Source organism: Mesoplodon bidens, assembly GCF_964165515.1.
Source record: "Mesoplodon bidens genome assembly, chromosome: 9".
Lineage (NCBI taxonomy): Eukaryota > Metazoa > Chordata > Mammalia > Artiodactyla > Ziphiidae > Mesoplodon > Mesoplodon bidens.
Window position 1 is genome coordinate 100474152 of NC_138166.1, and position 22378 is coordinate 100496529.

The window sequence follows — 22378 nt, forward strand, 5'->3', positions numbered from 1 at the left end:
GTACATGCCTGTGCATGCACTGTCTGGACCTGGTCTTTCATTTTCTCCTGACTTTTCTCCCAGCTCTTCAACTGGATGGTGAGCCTCTTGAGGGAAGGAGTCGGCCTTTTCCAGTCTCTTGTCTTCCCCACAGCGTATCTGTTGCCCAGGGCTTAGCACTCAGTGCTGGTGCTGAGATGGTCCCAGTTCATTGGTATTTCCCTTCCCTTCTTCCTCCTGTCTCCTCTCCTTCCCCCACACCCCACCTCTTCCTTTCCTCCCTGCCCTCTGCCTTTCTTGACCTCTTTGTTTACTCTCTTGGTTCTTTACTCTTCCCTCTGTTGGAGAAGGGGGCTGTTTTGACCGGACAAGGACAGGGAGCCTGAATGCTCATGATGGTCATGCCCCACATGGCACTAGGTGGACTTTATTAGTCCAGCCACACTACCTTACCTACTGCTTAAGCAGAAGTCCTCTTGCAGTCCACTCAGTGCTACAAATTCTATTGACCTGAGCTGAGATTCTTCCCATTCTACTCATCCTATTCTCTTCTGCTCCAAAGACCCTCACCTAGGAAGAACATCAGACCAAAAGGAGCATATCTGTTTGTTGTGCCCTTTCACATACTTAATGAGGAGCCAAGTGCTGGCTCCCCATTGAGAATTTCAAGTTATGAAATACTCGATTGTGCTGTTTACCTGGAAGCAAGACTTAGAGACTGGGCAGCTTGAAAATTATGTCAAAAACACAGATAACAGATATCTTAGGGACATAATTGAAAAATGTAAGGGGAGATATTGTGCTTTTAATAACAAAGAAACTGGCCAAGCCAGGGAAGAGCAGGCAAGAGAGCTTTTGTCAGAGGTTAGAAACCTGATAAAGTGCTGTGGACAGCATGAATATCCCCATCCATGGGGGAATGTAGGCAAAATAATGAAAAATTTTCAGCCCCCAAAATTACTAAATAATTTAAAAAGTACATTACTATAAAATTACTAAATAACTTAAAGGGTAAGTTATTGTAGGAAGCCCCACATTACTAAATAATTTAAAAGGTAAGTTGCTATAGCAAGCTGAAATGCCTGGGGTCTCTTTAAATTAGAGATACCCTCAGGCTACAAGCATGGGGGGGCATGGTAGGACTGGCGGGATGGGAAGAGGGTCCATGGCTTTGAGGGCTTGTGAGGTAAATGCATATCACAGTGTGGTGCTTCAGCTCTTTGTAGGTAAATAAATTGTTAGGCTGGGGCAGGTAGTAGGGGATAATAAAGGAGAAATAAAAAATAAGGTGGGGAAATCTTGGCAAAGGCTTCAGAGATTAGGCTGATATTACGGATCAGAATCAAATCACAAGAATCACTGCATCTGTGTAGGCAGATCGGAATCAGGACAGACACTGGGACTGAGGCCAAGGCCGGCCTGAGGTCAGAATACAGAGAGTCACACAAGAACCAGAGGATTCAGATACATGAAGGTAAGACAGGGTCCAGTCAACTCCTGGGTGTGGCAGAATGGAGAAGCTGGACTCCTGTGGGCCTCTGTGATGCCCAGCACTGCTTGCCAGGTGCCCTGAGCTCTCCACCTCCACTGGGGCGGCACTCAGGGCCTTCCTTTCTTCCCACGATGGCTACTCCTTCCTTCTGTCCCCAGTCCAAGCTGGAATGGAAAGTGGGGCCCAGTCTACCTCCCTTTGCTGCCCCTGAGGAAATGAACAGGAGTCTGTGAAGTATCAAAAGATTTTACTGCCAATCATTCACAGTGCAATAGACTAGAACCAAAATGAGAAGCATGGTAAAATTGCCAAGATGAGACGATCTTGCAAAAATTTAAAATTCTAAGTAAAATTCTAGGTTTCCTCTAGAAAAAGTTATTGAAAACTCCTTTATACTTCTCTCTCTCTTTCTCTTTCTTTTTCCCTCTCTCCCCCACCCACCTTGTCCCTGAGGTTTAGGAATTAGGTTAAAACTCAAAGAGGTCAAATAATAATGGCTTAAGCACATTAGGGGTTTATAGTGTCTTAACATTAAGAAGTGCAGGAGTAGGCAGTCTGGGACCAGTGTGGCATCAACGTTCCAGCTTCTTTCTGCCTTTCTGCCCACACCCGTCGGCATGCAACCTCCATACTTAAGGTTGCTTCTTACGGTTCCAAGATGGTGGTGTCCTACTCACAGCTGAGCAGGTTATATTGAGAGCTGCCTGGTGTGGGTGACATATGAGAATTATGGAGTCTTCTCCCAGTTAGATGTAAGGTCAGATGTTTTCAATATTAACTGCTTTACACATGCTTTGAGGACATGATCTATGTCATCATCTGCTTTTTTAAAATTTCAAAGTATCAGGTTACCTCAAGATTAACCCATTTATAAGAGCATGGACTGTCACCATTAATACTTTTGTACTCTGCATAACCCTTAATATGACAAATTCTGGTAAGTATGTATAAATATATTCAGTTGAGTGAAATAATAAAGATGAATTATATTATGAATTCACGTCCTCCTTCTGATTCCTATTTTTCTGACTTGGGGGAAGAGCATGCTTCCATGGAGAGGAAATGAAAATGTTTAAATACCTTGACTCTGGTGAAGTTTTTGCATCTTTGATGCCTGAAGACCTTTAAACTGGGTGACAGTCACTTCACTAGGCCTCTGCCAGTTCAGGAATCTTCTACTCTGAGCATGTCATTACAGCAAGGACAAACAGATGTAAGCAGTATTAGAGCCAGGTACATGGGAAGAATAAAGTCTAGAAGACATTCTGTGCCTCTTCCCAGAGCTTCCCTTCAGCTTGAAGGCAGGAACAAATCCCAGAGTACTACCCATGATTGAGCAGGTGACACTGGACCTGCATGAGGTGGGGAATGTGTGGGCTGAGCAATGTGGTGTGCGTTGCCAGAGGAGAGAAGAAACAGGCAGGAAGAATATTTGAAGAAATAATGGCTGTGAACTTCCAAAATTTGATGAAAACCATTAATGTACACATCTAAGAAACTCAGTGAACTTTAAGTAGGATAAATTCAAAGAGACCCACACCCATTATAATCAAACTACAAAAGACAAAGAATCTTAAAAACAGCAAGAGAGAAGTGACTCATAACCTACAAGGGATCCTCAACAAGATTAACATCTGATTTCTCATCAGAAACCATAGAAGCCAGTGGTCCATAGGATGGTATATTCAAAGTGCTGAAAGAAAAGACTATCGACCCCACATTCTTTATCTAGCAAAACTGTTCTTCAAAAATTAAGAAGAAATTTAAAACATCCCCAGATAAAGAGAAATGGAAAGAATTTATTACTTGCAGGGCTACCCTACAAGATAAGATCCTGAGAAAAAAGAACAAAGCTGGGGGTATCACGTTTTCTGACTTCAGACTATACTACAAAGCCACAGTAACCAAAACAGTATGGTACTGGCACAAAAACAGACACATAGATCAATGGAACAGATGAGAGGGCCAAAAAATAAACCCACGCACATATGGTCAATTAATCCATAACAAAAGAGGCAAGAATATCCAATGAGGAAAAGGCAGTCTCTTCAATAAGTGGCATTGGGAAAACTGCACAGTTGCATGTAAAAGAATGAAATTAGAACATTTCCTCAAACTGTATATGAAAACAAACTCAAAATGGATTAAGTATCTAAATGTAGTACTGGAAACCATAAAAATTGTAGAAGAAAACATAGGCAGAACACTCTGACATAGTCTTAGTAATAGTTTTTTGAATCTGTCTCCTCAGGCAAGGGAAACAAAGCAAAAATAAACTAACGGGGCCTAATTAAACTTAAAAATTTTGCACAGCTAAGGAAGCCATCGACAAAACAACAAGACAACCTACTTAATGGGAGAAGATATTTGTAAATGATGTGTCCAAAATACATAAAGAAATCATACAACTCAATATAAAAAAACCCACAATCAAACCATCCAATTAAAAAATAGGTTGAGGGCTTCCCTGGTGGCGCAGTGGTTGAGAGTCCGCCTGCCGATGCAGGGGACCGGGTTCATGCCCCGGTCTGGGAAGATCCCACATGCCACAGAGCGGCTAGGCCCGTGAGCCATGGCCGCTGAGCCTGCGCGTCCGGGGCCTGTGCTCTGCAATGGGAGAGGCCACAACAGTGAGAGGCCTGCGTACCGCAAAAAAAAAAAAAAAAAAAAAAATAGGTTGAATTCTTATTGACACAAATATGTAGAAATTAAACAACACATTCCCAAATAACCAATGGGCCAAAGAAGAAATCACAAGGGAATTTAGAAAGTATTTTGAGATGAATGAAAATGAAAATATACCAAAACTTAGGAGATGCAGCTAACACAATGATGCTTAGAGGGAAATATAAAGCTGTAAATGCCTTTATTAAAAGATCAATAAAGTAATCTTCCACCTTAAGAAATCAGAGAAAGAGCCACTAAACATAAAGCAAGTGGAAGAAAGGATATAATAAAGAACAGAGTAGAAATAAATGAAACAGGCAATAGAAAAGCAATAAAGAAAATGAACGAAACTACAACTTGGTCCTTTGGAAAAAAATCAACAAAATCAACAAATCTTTAGTTAGTCCAATCAGTAAATAGAAGGCTAAAATTACTAAAATCAGTAATGAAAGAGAATACAGTGCTACTGACCTTACAGAAATGAAAAGAACATAAGGAAAAACTAAGAACAACTGTATGCCAACGTATTAGATAACTTGGGTGAAATGGACAAATTCCTAGAAAGACACAAACTACTGAAAGTGACACAAGTTGAAATAAAATCTGAATATACCTATAACCTGTAAGTAAGAGATTAAATTAGCAATTAAAATAACTGCCCCCAAAGAAAAACCAGATGGCTTCACTGGTGAATTCTACTAAACATTTAAAGAATTAACACCAATACTTCTCAAACACTTTAAAAAAATAAGAGAGGAGGAAGGACTTCACAATTTTTCCATGAGGTCAGTATTACCCAGACAAAGGTATTACAAGAAAAGGAAATTACAGACCAATATCCCTTATGAACATAGACATAAGAACCCTCAACAAAATACTAGCAAATAGAATATAGCAACTTATAAAAAGAAGTATGTACTTGGATTTATCCCAGGAATGCCAGGTTGGTTCAATATATAAATATCAATCAATGTGTTTTACCTTATTAGTAGAATGAAGGACAAAAGTCACATGATCATCTCAATAGATGCAGAAGAAAAGTTTGACAAAATCCAACACCCATTTAATGATAAAAACACTCGATAAACCGGGAAGAAATATAGTCATGATATTCTGCTGATTATCCTTTTATGCTTCTCAAACTGCCCTCACAAATTCCAGACTCCTTGGTATTTAAAGCAAAGCTCTTCATGTGGGGGCATCCATCTAGATCTCCACTATTCTCACTCCTATAGTCAGACCCAAGCGTCCTGCCCTTCTCCCTAAATTGCTTCCTACAGCAGCTCTCGCACTTCTCCCAGTTCCCCCATCTCCCCAGACATACACACACGCTGTGGATGACTACCCCAATTCATCATGGAGGTTTAAGGATTCATCTTAAATCTCATCTCTTTCTTAAGGAAAGTTTCCTGATCCACCCAAGGCTGACTCATGTGCCCCTATTTGATTCTGTCATGTTCTATGCACAGCCAGATCAGTGCTTGCTATTTCTTGTGTGTATCCCCAAGTATATTATAAAATCCTTGGTGACAGAAGCCTCCTTGTTAAATTATATCCTGATATTTAATACGTCCAAAGCCCTCAATTTATAATTTGTCACTCAGATGCCAGCTGAGATCCCCCATTCCTTGATGAACTGGTGAAATTTGGTCCAAGCTATAATTACACAAATGTAAGAGTTCAAAGTCCTCCCCACTATTTCCAAGAGTTCTCTTTACTTCTTCTTCAGCTTTTTCTCTGTTTCCTCATTCCTATGAAATTTTGCATTGTTTCTATTTCAGCCTATGACTCTAATGCAGTGTTTTTACTGTTTTTTAAAAAAACAGCATTCACACACAATTATTCATATTCAGCCTTTCCTTTCTTTTTTCAGTTTTAGAAACTTTACCAGAGGTTCTGCAGAGTACAAGAGTCAGCACACAGAATTCCTCTCCCTTTTTGATCACTCTCTTTTCCTTGGTCTCCTCTCTTGAAAAAAACAAAATTTAAAAAGTTTTAACACCTGTGTGTGAGATTCTGTCACTTAGTAGATAATGACATCTCTCTTTTAGTTCATCAAGCTTTAGTTAAACAAACAAAAAAACCTTACTCCTCATCCTTCCCACATTATATTGAAAGGTTGGAAAAATCAATTGAACAAACATTGACACATTTCCCGAGTATTCAGAATATTAAATAAACTAAGATGAACATCAAATGTGGGCCAAAGAATATTTGAGGTACTCCATCAGGTTTAACAAGAAGATATATTTGTATTTATTTCTGGTATCCAACTTGTTTTCTATGAATATTTAAAAGACTCAATTCTAAATCTTCTAGCTCCTGGAGAAGGTCTGTCTCTTTTCGAATTTTCTCCAACTGCTGTTTTTTTTTTTTTTTTTTTTTTTTTTTTGCTGTACGTGGGCCTCTCACTGTTGTGGCCTCTCCCGTTGCGGAGCACAGGCTCCGGACGCGCAGGCTCAACGGCCATGGCTCACGGGCCCAACCGCTCCGTGGCATGTGGGATCTTCCCAGACCGGGGCACGAACCCGTGTCCCCTGCATCGGCAGGCGGACTCTCAACCACTGCGCCACCAGGGAAGCCCCTTGATTGCTTTTGAGACAGGCTGGGACCTGAGACCTTCTGCTGGGACCTGAGACCCTTTGCTACAATGCTGCAAACATTGCACCTGGACACACCTCTCCTCAAGCTACAAAATACAAAGAAACTATATGGGACTAAAAATAACTGCGTGCATGCGCAGTTGGGGCAAATTCTGGTCCCAAAGGATACAAAGAGACCAAAAAAACTAAAAACCAAAAAACCACAACTGCCACTTTTGAAGAGCCTGGAGCAAAAACAGGGTGTTGGGAGCAAAAGCAAGCCACTGTGCATGCCCCAAGCACTCAACGCCACCACAGGGGTGGGCAAAACATCTAAGCCACCCCTCTGGCCCGACCCCCAGACACGTTCCTACCCTCACCCCATATAAGAAACAAGCTTGCCCCCCTCAGGGAGGGAGCAAGCAAGGGAACCTGCTGTGTGTTCTCCCCCCCCCCACCGCTGCTGCAGCAGGGGCCCTGATAAAGCCTTGCCTGAATTTCTGGTCGGGCCTCTGGTCAATTTCTATTGATTGGGGAAGGTCAAGAACCCTGGTCCCTAACACCTTCAGTTTCTTCTCTAGGTTCCTGACTTTCCCCCCCTTTATCTCAGGGTCTCATGATGTTGACTGAGAGAAGATATTTTGTGATGTGCTTCCTGTTTTGCAGCTTTTGGCCTCATTCTTCTTTATTTTGTAGAGGCTGTTTATGATAATGGCTTGTTATTTTGCCTTTGTGGTTTCATATTCTGGGGTGGTTTCTCATGCAGCTTGAGAAGAGTGCTTGTTTGTTTCTTAGAGCTGGATTTCTAAAAGTCATTCCAATCTTGGCTCTTCACTGGGTTCTTCACTGGGTACTTCACTTAGAACTGCTTTGTAAATTACTGATTCCACTGGAAATACTAAGAAAATTTTTGCTAAGAAAGCGGCTGTATTTCTGCATTTGATTACAGGTTGTGCCTATGCAAAACAAAGCTGGTAGAATGCAGTTACATTGTGCCCCTCCTCATCTGGGCACCAACCAAAGTCTGTAAAATTAGAGGCCACTGGTTTGAAAATACCTTTTTTTACACCTCACACCTCCCTTTGTCTCCTTGATTTCCAAACCCATATAGTACTAATATGGCTGTATGAAAGCTTTCAATAGACTGCATTACAAAACCAGTTCCAAAGTGAAATTTACAATCACATAGCAAGTGGCAACAAGCAAATTTTTGCTTTGACAAGAGTTTGGCTAGAAGGCCAAACTCATCATAAATGGGGTCATTTTTTGGTGGTTGCTTTACTGTACTTGCTTCATTTGTTGTGGTGTAGAAGGATGTTTGTTATCCACAGTTGGAAACTATTGTTTTGTCAACATCTGTGCTAGCTATTATCAGCACAGCAGTAGTTTTTACATTCTATAGCTCTGAGTTTTTATTGGCTGTAGACACTTTTTTTTTTTTTTTTTTTTTTTTTTGCGGTACACGGGCCTCTCACTGTTGTGGCCTCTCCCGTTGCGGAGCACAGGCTCCGGACGCGCAGCCTCAACGGCCATGGCTCACGGGCCCAGCCGCTCCGCGGCATGTGGGATCTTCCCAGACCGGGGCATGAACCCGCATCCCCTGCATCGGCAGGCAGACTCTCAACCACTGCGCCACCAGGGAAGCCCAGCATTGATCTTTTTTGCCAATTAAATTTATATGTAATATATAATCTAATATAGTCATAATTTATTTATAACATTTCCAACATTTTATTGTCTTTCAAGAATCTGTGGATTGACAGGGCTGGCTGGATGGTTCTGCTCCATGTGATGTTGGCTGGAGTTGCAGTTATCTGGGATCTCAATGGAGCTGCAATGTACAAGATGCATCACTCACACGGCTGGTCAGTGATGCTGGGGATGTAACCCTAGGGCCCACATGCGTGTGGTCTTTTCATACAGTTTGAGCTTCTCATAGCATGGCAGCTGGGTTCTGAGAGGGACTGTTCAAAGAACAGCTTTCCAAGAACCCCCTAGTCTTTTCAGAGAGAATTGCGTGCACCTCAGTTTCCAAAGGCGAGAAATACATATTTAAATTCCACTCCCTGGGAAGAGTATTCACTCCTTCTCATAGAATGAGGAGTAATTTAGGGGGAAGAACTTGGGGGAAAGCCTGACATCCACTGATCCAGACATTGGACTAGTGTTTTGAAACCGTGTACAAAAGTCCTCGTCTGGGCTTCCCTGGTGGCGCAGTGGTTGAGAGTCCGCCTGCCGATGCAGGGGACACGGGTTCGTGCCCCGGTCCGGGAAGATCCCACATGCTGCGGAGCGGCTGGGCCCGTGAGCCATGGCCGCTGAGCCTGTGCATCCAGAGCCTGTGTTCCGCAACGGAAGAGGCCACAACAGTGAGAGGCCCGCATACCGCAAAAAAAAAAAAAAAAAAAAAGGCCTCGTCTTTTGAAGCAAAATGCTGACTCAAGAGTGAATGTTTGGGAAATGTGAAGATGTAGAGAAAATAGCTGTTGGGCTGGGGAACTGGCAACAATTTAGACTATAATTCTGCCACATTGCAGAATCACGGAACTCCCAGTTCCCTAAAAGACATAGATAAAGGCCTGACACACATTCCTAAGTTGTTTGTACAGGAAGCTGACCCACCAGATGAAAACTGCTGACCACAAGCACATGGACCCCAGACTGGTTGGAACCAGAAGGCTGACAATGCTTGAAACTTCACCTTGATGCCAACCAATCCGAAGAATTGTCTATGAGCTGATCACACCCTGCTCCTTGAACACTATAACTCCTCACTACCCCCTCCAGGGTGGGTCACACAGTCTTGAGTCTTGAGGGCATTAGCCCACTGTGGCCCCCTTTGCCTGGCAAAGCAATAAAAGCTACTCTTTTCTACGTCACCCAAAACCCTGTCTCCACGTTTCTATTCAGCACGGGTGAACAGAGGCTGAGTTTCTGCAACGGTTTCTTTGCCTCAGATCAGGAAGCAGGCTCCACATCCCCTCTCTTGTGTTCCTGGGTCTCCCTGTGCCCATGTGCAGTCTGCTTGGTGCCCCCTGTTTCCATGCTCTAAGTTGACCAGAGGAGATCTGTTTCTGGCAGACTCAGGCTAGTCTCTCCTCCTCAGACATACTTCTCTGAGTCTCACATGGTCTGGATGTTAGACCAGCTCTAGAGCAGCCCTCTCCCATTCAGGGAGGTGGTTTGGGAAATGCCATTATGACCTTTGATTCCTGCTGCATTTCTTCACCCCAGCACCAGGGGGCTCTGTGCTTTGGATGAAAAGGTGATAGTTGGCCCAGTTGACTTTTTTTTTTCCAAATCCAAAATGTATTGATTTAATATATTCATCACAAGGGCTCAACCAGAGACTTAAAATTAAAAAGCAGAAACAATGAATTGGGAGATTGGGATTGACATATATACACTAATATAATACACTAATATAATAAATAGATAACTAATGAGAACCTGCTGTATAAAAAATAAATAAAATTTTAAAAAATCATCTCAAAAAACAACAAAACAAAACAAAAACAAACAAAAAAAAACCCAGAAACAAAACAAAGATGACACTGTTACCAACCCAGGTCCTTGGACACTTTAATCAATAGAAACTGATAAGAAGCCAGATAAGAAATTCAGGCAAAGTTTTATTGGGACTCATGCTACAGCAGGAGGGAGTGAGAACAAGAAACAGGTGCCCTTGCTCACTCTCCGAGGGAGGCAGGCTGGTCCCTTAAATGCGGTGAGGGTAAAGGCAGATCAGTGGGTTGGGCTGGAGGGGTGGCTTAGGTGGTCTGCCCTCCCCCTTGGTGATGCTGTGTGCAGGGATCATGCCAGTACCCTACTCAGAAGTGTATCGTACTGTTCCTAATTGCCCCGACTTCGACTGCACATGCGTGCAGTTATTGTTACTTCCTTATAGTTTCTTTGTATGCTGTTGCTGCAGTAGCTGTTTGTCCAGGTCCAAGTGCAAGCACTCTGGTAAAGCGTCCCAGGTCCCAACCTATCTCAACAGCACAGTTTCAGATACATAGTCCTATACAGAAATCAAGGAAAGGACAGACCATCTAAGGAAAATATTAAAAAGACAATACAAGGAGAGCAGCCAGACAGCTGGGTCAGGGTTCTTGGCTGGAGACCTGCTTTGAGTAGGTTTCTTGCAGGTATTTTTTAAAGGCTGTGGGGTTTTTCCAGAGGTTGCCAGCATATGTTCAAAGATCTATGGGTGTCGGGTTCTCCTAGCAGGCTCTGCATGGAGAGCAGAATGGTCCTGACATCGTACAGGATGCACCACTTGTTCTTCAGGATGTTCAGACAGATGTTACCCTGTGTGTCCCCGATGGGGTGGTAGCAGGGTGTGAGGACCATCACCGTGGTGGACAGATAGCCACTGGGAAACTCCAGGGAGAGCATATACCTTAGGTCTTCATATACTGGCCAGCTGTGCCATGGATGGTCCCCACCCATTTGAAAAAGTTGTCTGCTTCAGGGAAGGTAGAAATTCCTCTGTCAAATCAGACATTCTGAGGGTCATCAGCTCCTGCCATAGCCTCTTGCCTCTGGAGGCCTAGGCAGTGCTGCTAGGAAGACAGGAGCTGCAGGGCTGCAGTGCCAGTTCTTTGTGTGCATGGCTGTGAGTCAAAGCTATGGAGGGGAGAAGGGGCTCATTGACGCTCTGAATCTAAACAGTAACATCTGGAATGTGAATAGTAGTTAAAAATTTATTAACATGCTTACTGTATTTGACTTTAAAATAAAGACTGTTACAAGAGATAAGGAAGGACACTACATAATGATCAAGGGATCAATCCAAGAAGAAGATACAACAATTATAAATGTTTATGCACCCAACATAGGAACACCTCAATACATAAGGCAAATGCTAACAACCATGAAAGGGGAAATCGACAGTAACACAATAATAGCAGGGGACTTTAACACCCCACTTACACCCATGGAGAGATCATCCAAAATGAAAATAAATAAGGAAACACAAGCTTTAAATGACACAATAGACCGGATAGATTTAATTGATATTTATAGAACATTCCACCCAAAAGTGGCAGAATACACTTTCTCCTCAAGTGCACGCAGAACTTTCTCCAGCATAGATCACATCTTGGGTCACAAATCAAGCCTTGGAAAGTTTAAGAAAACTGAAATCGTATCAAGCACCTTTTCTGACCACAATGTTATGAGATTGGAAATCAATTACAGGAAAAAAACTGTAAACGCCACACATACATGGAGGCTAAACAGCGCACTACTAAATAAGCAAGAGATCACTGAAGAAATCAAAGAAGAAATTAAAAAATACATAGAAACAAATGACAATGACAACACAATGACCCAAAACCTATGGGATGCAGCAAAAGCAGTTCTAAGCAGTTTGAGATTTCATCCATTCTGTAGCCCATGGATCAAGGAGCAATTTTGACTTTCAAGTATTATTATTTAGGAAATACATTTTGTAAAGCTATAGCTGCCATAGATAGTGAGTCCTTTGATGGACCTGGGCACCATTAATTGAAAAACTTCTGGAAAGGACTCACCATTCTAGATGCCCTTAAGACTATTCATGATTCATGGGAAGATGTCAAAATATCAACATTAATAAGAGTTTGGAAGAAGCTGATTCCAGACCTCATGGGCGACTTTGAGGGACTCAACCCTTCAGTGGAGGAAGTAACTGCAGATGTGGTGGAAACAGCAAGAGAACTAGAATTCGAAGTGGAGCCTGAGGGTGTGATTGAATTGCTGTAACCCCATGATAAAACTTGAACAGATGAGGAGTTGCTTCTTATGGATGAGCAAAGACAGTGGTTTCTCGAGATGGAATCTACTCCTGGTGAAGGTGCTGTGAACATTGTTGAAGTGACAACAAAGGATTTAGAATGTTACATAAATTTAATTGATAAAACAACAGCAGAGTTTGAGAGGACTGATTCCAATTCTTCTTTCTACCCATTCGTAGAAAGTTCTTCTACAGTGGGTAAAATGCTATCAGATGGCATTGTGCGCTACAGAGAAATCATCTGTGAAAGGAAGAGTCAACTGATGTGGCAAAGTCCACTGCTGTCTTATCTTAAGGAATTGTCACAGCTGCCCCAAACATCAGCAGCCACCACCTTGATTAGTCAGCAGCCATCAACATGGAGGAAGACCTTCCACCAGCAAACAGATTATGACTCACTGAAGGCTCAGATGATGGTTAGCAGTAAAGTAATTTTAGATTCAGGTATATATACATTGTTTTTTGGATAAAATGCTATTGCACACTAAATAGACTACAGTGTAGCATAAACATAACTTTTATGTGCACAGGGAAACCAAGAACTTGGGGTGATACTTTTGACAGTCACTTCGTTGTAGTGGTCTGGAACCAAACCTGCGATGTTTCCGAGGTTCGCCTGTGTAAAAGAACTCTTTCCAGACATTGGGCAACAGGCTGCTCTGGACTGATCTATGGATGGGTCAGGTGGATGGAAAATAAAAAGCGACTGAAGAAAATGGATGGTATGTCTGATGCAAGGAAGGGAAATTGAAAGTGAAATTGTGTAAAAAGCAAATAAAATTCCTTATCAATACAGATAAAAATGCTGACTGAAAAAATGGAAGCTGATGGCAGGTATCATCTGAAAATGCTCAGCATTCGTGAGTGCTACACAAGATAATTAAAATGGCAAGAAAACTCAGAAAGCATATAACAAAAACAGCAAATATTCTGATGTGAGAAATGATCCAGTTTTTGACTCGGAGGAGCACCTTGAAGGCACCGTTTCTCTGGGCCTCTTTCAGGTCTTGCTTTTGCTTTGCAACATGCGACCGCACCTTGGCCAGGTAGCGCACGTGACCTTCTCCATGGGGGTCGCCCCAGCCCTGCTGGAGCCGCTGTGCATCAAAGAAGAGGTCGTTGCTGAGGTAGGCGCCCTGGTGCTCCCTCTCCAGCCCCTCGACCACGGCCATCAGCTCGGCCAGCTGCTTCCTCTGCTCGTCCCCGGAGGCCCGGTTGTTGAAGGCGCAGTACCTCTGCCCGCACTCCCGGACCAGGCCCCTCAGCCTGACGTTGTCTGTGTTTGCTACGTAGTCATGCAAGGATCCGTCCGCTAAGTCCTCCTTGTGGGTGAAGAGGAGGACCGTGTGTCTCAGGGCTCTCGCCCCAAAGACCTCCTTCACCCTGGTCACGACCACCACGTCCTGCTCTGTGAAGCGCCCCAGCTGGGTCACCAGCAGCAGCACGTGAGGCCCCGGGGCCGAGTGCAGGTAGCAGTCCCCGATGTTCTCGTACACCTCTTGGTCCTGGGCCCTCGCCTCAAAGATGGGGGGCGTGTCCACCACCAGGACGCCCCTCCCGTTCCACGTGCCCATTGCCCCCTGACACTTCCTGGTCACCGACTGGGCCCCCAGCCTGGACTCAAACACCGGCTGGCAGAGGATGCTGTTCCCGGTGGCACTTTTCCCGCTGCCTGTTTTGCCCACCAGGATGATCCTCAATGAGGAAGAGGTTGCAAACCGCTGATGCTCTATCCCGCCTATAAAAAAAAAAAAAAAAAAAAAGTTTTTCATGTTTTACTAAGTCAGTGATTTAAAAATTTTTTTTATTTTATCTTGGAGTTTAGTTTATTAACAATGTTGTGTTAGCTTCAGGTGTGCAGCAAAATGATTACGCCAAACATAGACATGTATCTATTCTTTTTCAAATTCTATTCCCATTTAGGTTATTTCAGAATATTAAGCAGAGTTCCCTGTGCTCTACAGTAGGTCCTTGTTGGTAAAGTTAGTGATTCTTAAGAGTTGTAGGTCACGGACCTTTCATGGTATCTCATGAAAGCTATGGACCTCTTTCCCTGCCAAATAGTGATATTTTAATACATAGAAATGTTTGCATACAACTTTAGGCGACTCTTGAATGGCAGGAAGCCCACACTGGGAACCCGAACTTGGACCCATAGCCAAGAGTAAGAACTGCTACACTAATGAAGGATGCTCCAAGGACTTCATCAGGACCAGGGAAAATACAGCTTTCAGAAAAAAAGTGGTCCCTGTGCTTTTCCAGGGATGGTGATTAGGCCAGTTTCATGCTAAATAAATGTGAGATTAGACAGAGGGGGAGGATGAGAAGTCACAAATGAGAAAATATTATCACCTCTTTTCCACCCACCAATTCCCAGGCACACAGACTGCTCATCACATTCGTCTGAAACTTGGGGGTAAAGGAAGTCTCAGATGTCAGAGCTCCAGTGACCTCCCACTGAGGACCAGCTGAATGTCCCTGAGTTTCTGCTTTTTTGGGTGGGGAGTTGGAAGTGAGCCTACAGAAGGCTTGTCGTTAAAGTCAAGGACGGAGTCTGACAGATGACCCTGGATCGGTGGCTGAAGAAGAGATGATAAGACCATCATGTATAAGAAATACATGTGTTGGAAATATCGTCAATTTGACTGATAGAATTACAGGAAATTAGAACAAAAGTGGTGTTGTCGAGGTTGACCCTGCATCAAGAGCTAAAATCTTCAAGGGATGAAGAGAGTGAGAATCCAAGGATTTCTGGAGTTCTTATGAGCTCAAATGGATTAAGTTCATTTTAGTCTCCAAAATCTGTTATTGTTATTCCTTTTACTCTGTGTTTGTTCTTCCCTTTCTTAAGTATTCTGGATTTTTTTTTTTAGCAAACACGATTACTAAATCTTTATGGGGAACTTTTCCTCTTTTCAGTTGAGTGCAGGCAGGGAAGGTTATCATTTTCACAGTTCATTTCCAAATCCCCTGACTTCTGACTTGAAGTTTCATTTCCTCATTTCCCATACATCAGGGCACAGGGGAGAGCTTCACAAACTCGGGTGTGTGTGGGTGTGATGATGGTAGGGAAGATAAAGAACATGATAGCTGCCTTTTCTTCTGCAGTTGAAAATAACTAGGTTTCTTTTCTGTCACTGTGTTTGAGGTGAGGGAGAGGAGGAGAGAAAATAGTGACTCTTCCCTGATGCCTAGAGTTCTTGAGAATTTGGAGGCTTTCTTACCTTCAGCCACAGTCCCATATCTGCTCCTCTGAAGCCCTTCCATTCTCTTCTGGAATAAAAAAGGGAAAGGAATAAAAAGCAAGTGTCCATATGGGACTTGGTAAGGCCTGAGAACACCTCCAATTCAGACAGCCAAGAATAATTATCCTTAGATGAGCTGTTTCCACTGCTAATTTTCTAACTTATATTTTACTTTCAAATACCCATATATAACTTTAAGCAAGCCAGGTGATGCTAGGTTATATGAACACAATGCTGTTTCCTCATCCTATAGGAAAGCATGAAATGTTTGAAAACAAATCAGTTGATTGTCTCCCCTCCACTGGAAAAGGCATGAAATAAAGAAAGTCTTCTTCTATGGAACGAGAAGCAGGATTTTTAAGTTATTTTATTATTACTATTATTATTGGAATCAAAGTAAGCAAACTTGCTAGACTAGAGAATAGAAATTGCCTTGCTGTAAAGGACATTGGTTTGTTTGAAGTACTGGCCATTTCCAGTCCCAGAAACTCTTTGTATCAGATGGATATCCCAGTGGCAAAGAGGAAGGTACAATGTCCCTTCCGATGGGAGCGTGGAACTGGGGATCCAGGGCTCCTGTGAGGACGGACATGAGAGGACGAAGTAGAAGATGGAGGAGTATGGCCACCACCCTCCCTCCCCTCTGAGCAGCTGGTGGAGAGAAGCTGGCGCCATGACTGCGGGACAGAATCAACATCCAGGACAGATTCAAGATAAATTCATTTCCTGCTCAGTTTCAAACCAAATGTCTTTCCTTGTGGGTCTCCCAATAACCACTTAAAAAAAATTCCAGTAGATAGAACCAGAAATTGGCAAAACTATGGGGATAAATTCAGATGAGGCATAATATGGTGTCGTTCTTCTTGGTGCTAGAAAAGGCAAGGATGCCATATGCCACTAGAGTTAAGGTGGTCTCTGAGACTGTATTTTATTTATTCAGTTTTCAAGATTACGCAGTTACGAAACAAACATTTTAAGGGGAGAAATACACAGAGTAATGAAACACATGCCCACTATTTGCAATGAATAGATCTAAGTATTTTGGCATTTTTACTGCTGCTGTTCGGTTTGATTGAAAAAGTTAAAACATTACACATATAGTTCTATTTACTTATTTTTTGATGCCCCCCAACCCGTCTCATTCTCCCTCTTCCCTTCAGAGGCAACCAATATTCTGAGATACACATGTATGTATAGGTAATATATAGTACTTTTTGGTATTTTAATCTTTTATGTCAGTGACATTATTTATGTAGCATTTTATCCAACTCTTTATTAACAAACATTTGGTGTGCCAAAATACGTGCTTGCTACTACAGACAATGCTGCAGAAGAATCCCCGTACACATCTCCTTGTGCACATGGACGATTTCTCGGGGATATATAGTTTCCACCTGACAAGATACTGCCAAATATGACTTCAAGAAGCTTGTGCTAAGTCATACTGGGAGCAGCCATGGGTGAGAATCCCCTAAATCTTCACTTATGCTTGGTGATATTAGATTTTTAATTTTTTGGTCACCCTGATGGGCATATATTAGGATGTCTTAATTGGTTTAAAGGTGCATTTTATTGAGTAACATTGAATTCAAAACGGTTTTCATAGTTTATTTGCTATTCAGGTTGATTCTGTTATTTCTACCTTTTTCACATTTTTCTATTCACTCAGTAGGGAAGAATAGAAATGGCCCTCATTAGGGAAACCATCCCTTGTCACATTCTCAGAATTTATTAAGGCAACTTCCTTCCTTCCTTTCCTTTTTCTTCTGCACCACTTTCCTTTCCTTAAGCCCAGAGAAGAGTATTTTTCTCACCACATTCTCCCACATGCTGTCCTTGACTCTGGTAAATAATACTCCAGCTTTTGTTAAAACTGCTCAAATTCTCTGACATCTTTTCTACTTCAGACGACAGTTTCTATATATTGGAATCAATATATCGATGGGGTAAAGACGATGATGACAGTGGTGACAATGTTGATGATGAACTTCACCATGGTAATAATCCTCTGTGCAGCCATTTGTAATTTTCAAGTTTCTTTCATGTCCATTCTTTCAATTGTTCTCCTAAATTCTCTATGATGTGATCAAGATAGGTATTAAAAAATTCTATTAAAATATTAGGAAACTGAGCCTCAACTGAACTGCCCACGATCACACAACTGCCATGGAGCTAAGACCAAAAAATGGCTCATTTTGCCTGTGCATTCTCCTAGATTTATCAGGGTGGAAAAGGGATTATAAAGTCAATGAACCTCTTGGATCACCACATACCATACTGCCAACCATGGTCAGGACATAAACTGAGGCAGACAGGCTGGAAGCTTACCCTAAAATTACCAAAGAGAACTGTATTGCAAAATCTTGAGTGCACATTTTCAAAAAAAAAAAAAGATTATTCAAAGATAAAATCGCAGGGGGCAGAAGTTGCTGGGAATGGAAGTATTTCAGTTTAAAGCAATCTGGTGTTTTTCCATGTCTTGATGATCAGTGTGACCCAAATGGAGCTCTGTGGCTGTCACAAAAGCCAATCAAAGTTCAGGTTACATTAGCAGAGGCGCGCAGTGTCCTCCTGAACCGTCTTCTGAGTGGGTCAGGCTGCCGGGGGAGACACGTCCCACCGAGCAGTAGATTTTTTTGGACAGGTATTAACAAATAACAAAGTGTGCAGAGGCTAGTCAGAAAGGATATTGATGGAATGCTAAAATGAGTCATAGAATATTAAAAGGACAGAATCAAGCCTAGGAAAAGATCGGGAAACATCCTAAACTGGAAGGAATGTGACATGTGTCAATCACCTAGTAGACAGAATTGGGAGAATCAGGAGTGGAGGCAGATTTCTTCTCCACAAGGAAAACCCTCCTAATCTTCCCCCAGGTGGGATCAGGAATCATGAGAGAGTCGCGGGCAGTATGCGAGCAGAGATTCTAAGAGTATCTGACAGGAACAGCAGGAGGATGTAGCTTAGGTAGGAGGCTGAAGCCAATGAGCATAATGTACCTCCTGATTTGTACATTATGCGAACCTGATTTTATCTTGACGGTACCTTACTTCATCAAACCAGTGGAAAGCAGGCTCTCTCATGCTGTTTCAGGAAAGATAACAATGTTTTCTGTCGGCCTGATTCACATTCTCCTTCGCCCTCTGCCCCCCCCACCCCCCCCCCCGTTTCCTGGCGCCACTTGTTTCAGAGGTTAGCATTGTGATTTCATAACGCGGCTCTCACAGGAACTTTAGTAGACAAAGGGTTGCTTCCTGTTCACACTGGAATCTGTTTGCCACAGGGTCGAGTTCGATATCGTGTCGTAGGAAAAGTGTGGGGTATTGGGGGAGAATGGGCTGATTTTCAGAAGATCCATGGAACAATGTTCCCTGAGAGGTGTCGTTTGGAGCACGTGGCTCAATGAGGGCGGGAACATAATGATCCCGTACTTGTGCTGTGGAGCCCTAGGAACAGATTCCCGGTGCCCAGGCCTCTCGGGGGCCTGGTGCTGGTCAGGGGTGGGGCGGGGCTGGTCCGGGGGAGTTAAGAGCTAAAACGGAGACGTCCGCCCCACCTAGTTAGGGCACCTGGTGAGTTTCAGTTTTCTCATCTGTCAAATGGGATGAGAATCTTAGTGAAGCTACATGAAACCCCGTGAAGCTTATGAAAGTCAGAAGAGCTAAGAAGTAGGCAACTAGACGGAAAAGACCTCCACGCTGTGGAAAGCTGTGGGCCGCGAACGCGGGGTGAGCGGTTCCCGAAGCCGCTTCCCTCCCACTGGGAATCCGCGGTTGCCCATAACGCTCACCATCGGCGCCCCGTTTCACTGACGGGAGAGCCCAGAAGTATAGTAACCGGTGTCAGATTCCACGAGAAATCAGTAGCCCTGACTCAACCGCGGCCTCCAGGAACCCCCCTCCCCGGGCCCCCACCAAGGACGCTGGGACCCCCGCCGGGTTCCCCTTACCAGGCGCGGCGCTGCGGGCTGGGTGCCGGCGGGTCGGCGCGAGCGCGTGGCCGAAGGTTCCGGGGCTCGGCTGCAGGGCAAGAAGGAAAATAAGGCTAACGGAGTGCGCCCCTGTCCCCGCAGCTGGGGACATCCCCTCCGGATGGGCCGAACCTGCTGCTGCGGAACCGGGGAACAGCGAGTTCGGAGCGTGCTGCCCGCCTAATGGGATGTTTCCTGTCGGAGCCCGCGAGCGCCTCGCCCCCTCCCATTTCCTCTTTAAGACGTGTGAAAAGAAGTCATGTTTGGAGCGTGAAAGAGAAAAACACGGGCCCCGATCCCCTCTGTTCCCCCGTCGCTAAAGACCCCTGTTGCCTCCGCGGGCGTGTGGTGCTCTCCGGCCACCATTCCTGGAAGATCCACGTTTAAATCTCTCTTGTTGAGTCCAAGTACCTCTCACTCTAACACAGACCACGCTGATCTGAGTCTCCCTGTGAAAGCACCTACAAAGAGATCTACTGAGAAAATTAGTTATTTTCTTTGGCGCAAGAATCACTGGCTTTTCAGGAAGGAGGACTTCTCTACCTTCGTGCAAAGCTGGAGCCCAGATGTAGAACAGGTTAGAGTGGAGCCTCCCTCCTGTCCAGCAACTGCCCAGGGCTGGGAGTCAGAGAGTGACTACCCTTGTCTTTTGTTTCTTGGGGTTGGGTGTCTCTTCTTGGGGGGGAGGGTGTGACATTTGAGGGGTGGTAAGCAGTTCTCTTCAGTGTATCCATGAGCTATTGCGCTAGCATGTGGAAGAATAGATCTTAGGTGTTTTCAGATGTAGTAAATCAAGGGATAGACGCGATTTAACGCTATTTCCAAAGTAAAAAGGAGTGCCTAAAATTAATGGTGTAAAGAGTGAAAGGAAATATAAAATAAATAAGAATTGGGCCGAGAAGGAGATTGAATGTAAGGTATAAAAATAATTAAGACCCCAAATAATAATTAAAACAAAATACTACATCATTTTGGAAGATAACTACTTTAAAAAAAAAAGAGGTGAAAGACAAATTTAGAAAAAATCTCAAAATATTTTATTGCTGGAATAAGCAAGCACAAATGCAGTTGTATAAGAAAAGGCAACATTGCCACCATCAGATGAAGGCTCCCAGGGCAGAAAAAAAGAGTCTTGGGTCATAGACTAGCTCTGGCTTCCCCAAGGAGTTATAGGAATTCCTCTTCTAGGGAGTTCAATCCATAGGATATTTTCTGGAAGGAGTAGTGGCATCTGCCCAGCCAGGTGATGAATGTTGAATATTGTACAAGAATTGAATATTGTACAATACTGAATATTGCACAAGACTATGTAAGAGGGTATGCATTGTTTGAAATCTTCTGCTTGAAAAACTCATCATGGGGGCTTCCCTGGTGGCGTAGTAGTTAAGAATCCACCTGCCGATGCAGGGGAGATGGGTTCGAGCCCTGGGTCAGGAAGATCCCACATGCCGTGGAGCAATTAAGCCTGTGTGCCACAACTACTGAGCCTGCGCTCTGGAGCCCGCGTGCCACAACTACCGCGTGCCTAGAGCCCGTGCTCCGCAACAAGAGAAGCCACTGCAATGAGAAGCCCGCACACTGCAACAAAGAGTAGTCCCCTCTCACCGCAACTAGAGAAAGCCCGTGCGCAGCAATGAAGACCCAATGCAGCCAAAAATATAAATAAATAAATTTAAAAAAAGAGATAAACTCATCATGACCAAAAACAACTCTCAGAAGTAAGTCAAATATGAACCTCTTTAGATAAAATGACAGCTGATCCAGGCAGCAGGGCATGGAAATATGAAAGAAACTTCCTCAGCACATGATCAACGAATTTTTATTCTTGAAGAGATAAAAGAAAAGGTGAGAAAAAAAAGAAAGAAAATGAGAGGACATGTAAGTAGTCGATATATATATATATATATATTCACTCAAATAGACAGTTTTTGAGAAGTTATCATTTTATAGAAGTTATAGTATTTTGACCCTGTGTCTGGTTCAGGAAACTCTTCCTATAGGACAGTAAGGAAAAATAAGTTCCATTTCTGATTTGCCACGTTTTGTCCTTAGAAAATCACTGGACTCTCAGTACATTACTTTCCTCTTCAAATAAAAGGCTGTTAACGATAATTACCCTTCATACCTCATGAGGTATTTTTCATCATAAAATATTAAGGCAATAAATTGTTATTATATTATAGTGTTCTCTCTACAGCTTCTGTTTTCTCTTTTATGATCAGTCTTGTATTATTTTGTTTTATGATCTATCTTGTATTACACGTGTAACATTAAATTGTATATATTTAAAATTTTTTGGCTGCCCGCGCATCATGCGGGATCTTCGTTCCCGACCAGGAATGGAACCCGTGCCCTCTGCATTGGAAGCGTGGAGTCTTAACCACTGGACCTCCAGGGAAGTCCCTAAATTACATTTAAAAAACTAAAAATTGTGTCTTCCATTTACTTATGAGTCATGTTGCATAGTTCTAAATCTAAGGATTAGAAACTAGCAATATTTTAGAGAACAAATACAACTTTGATTGCACTTTGTAAATATATTTGATGACTAATCGTGCCGACCTTATATTACCACTAGCTCCCAACTCTATACATAGAATAATGTGGAGTAGTTATTATTATGAATAATAAATGCGGAGTATTTATGAGTGTGAAATTTATGTA

The 22378-nt window shown here is 43.1% G+C and overlaps 1 protein-coding gene and 1 pseudogene across 2 annotated transcripts; both read right to left on the reverse strand.

The window, feature by feature from the left end:
• Nucleotides 1–10823: 10823 nt before the first annotated feature.
• LOC308622559 (ubiquitin-conjugating enzyme E2 C-like) lies at nucleotides 10824–11239 on the reverse strand (annotated as a pseudogene). The gene has a single exon. The product of its transcript is annotated as a ubiquitin-conjugating enzyme E2 C-like (transcript).
• Nucleotides 11240–11414: 175 nt separating this feature from the next.
• Nucleotides 11415–19791, reverse strand: LOC308622557 (GTPase IMAP family member 5-like). The gene is made up of 3 exons (XM_081244064.1): nucleotides 19694–19791; nucleotides 15724–15772; nucleotides 11415–14237 (listed from the first exon to the last, which is right to left on the reverse strand). Exons 2-3 carry the CDS (start codon nucleotides 15764–15766, stop codon nucleotides 13351–13353), a joined length of 930 nt encoding a protein of 309 aa, XP_081100190.1. The 5' UTR covers nucleotides 15767–15772; nucleotides 19694–19791; the 3' UTR covers nucleotides 11415–13350.
• Nucleotides 19792–22378: the final 2587 nt, after the last annotated feature.

Coding starts and splice junctions, on each gene's coding strand:
- LOC308622557 (XM_081244064.1), bottom strand. CDS start 15,766: ATGGAAGGGCTTCAGAGGAGCAGATATGGGACTGTGGCTGAAG. Junction 14,238..15,723: donor ATATGGGACTGTGGCTGAAG/GTAAGAAAGCCT, acceptor TTTTTTTTATAG/GCGGGATAGAGCATCAGCGG.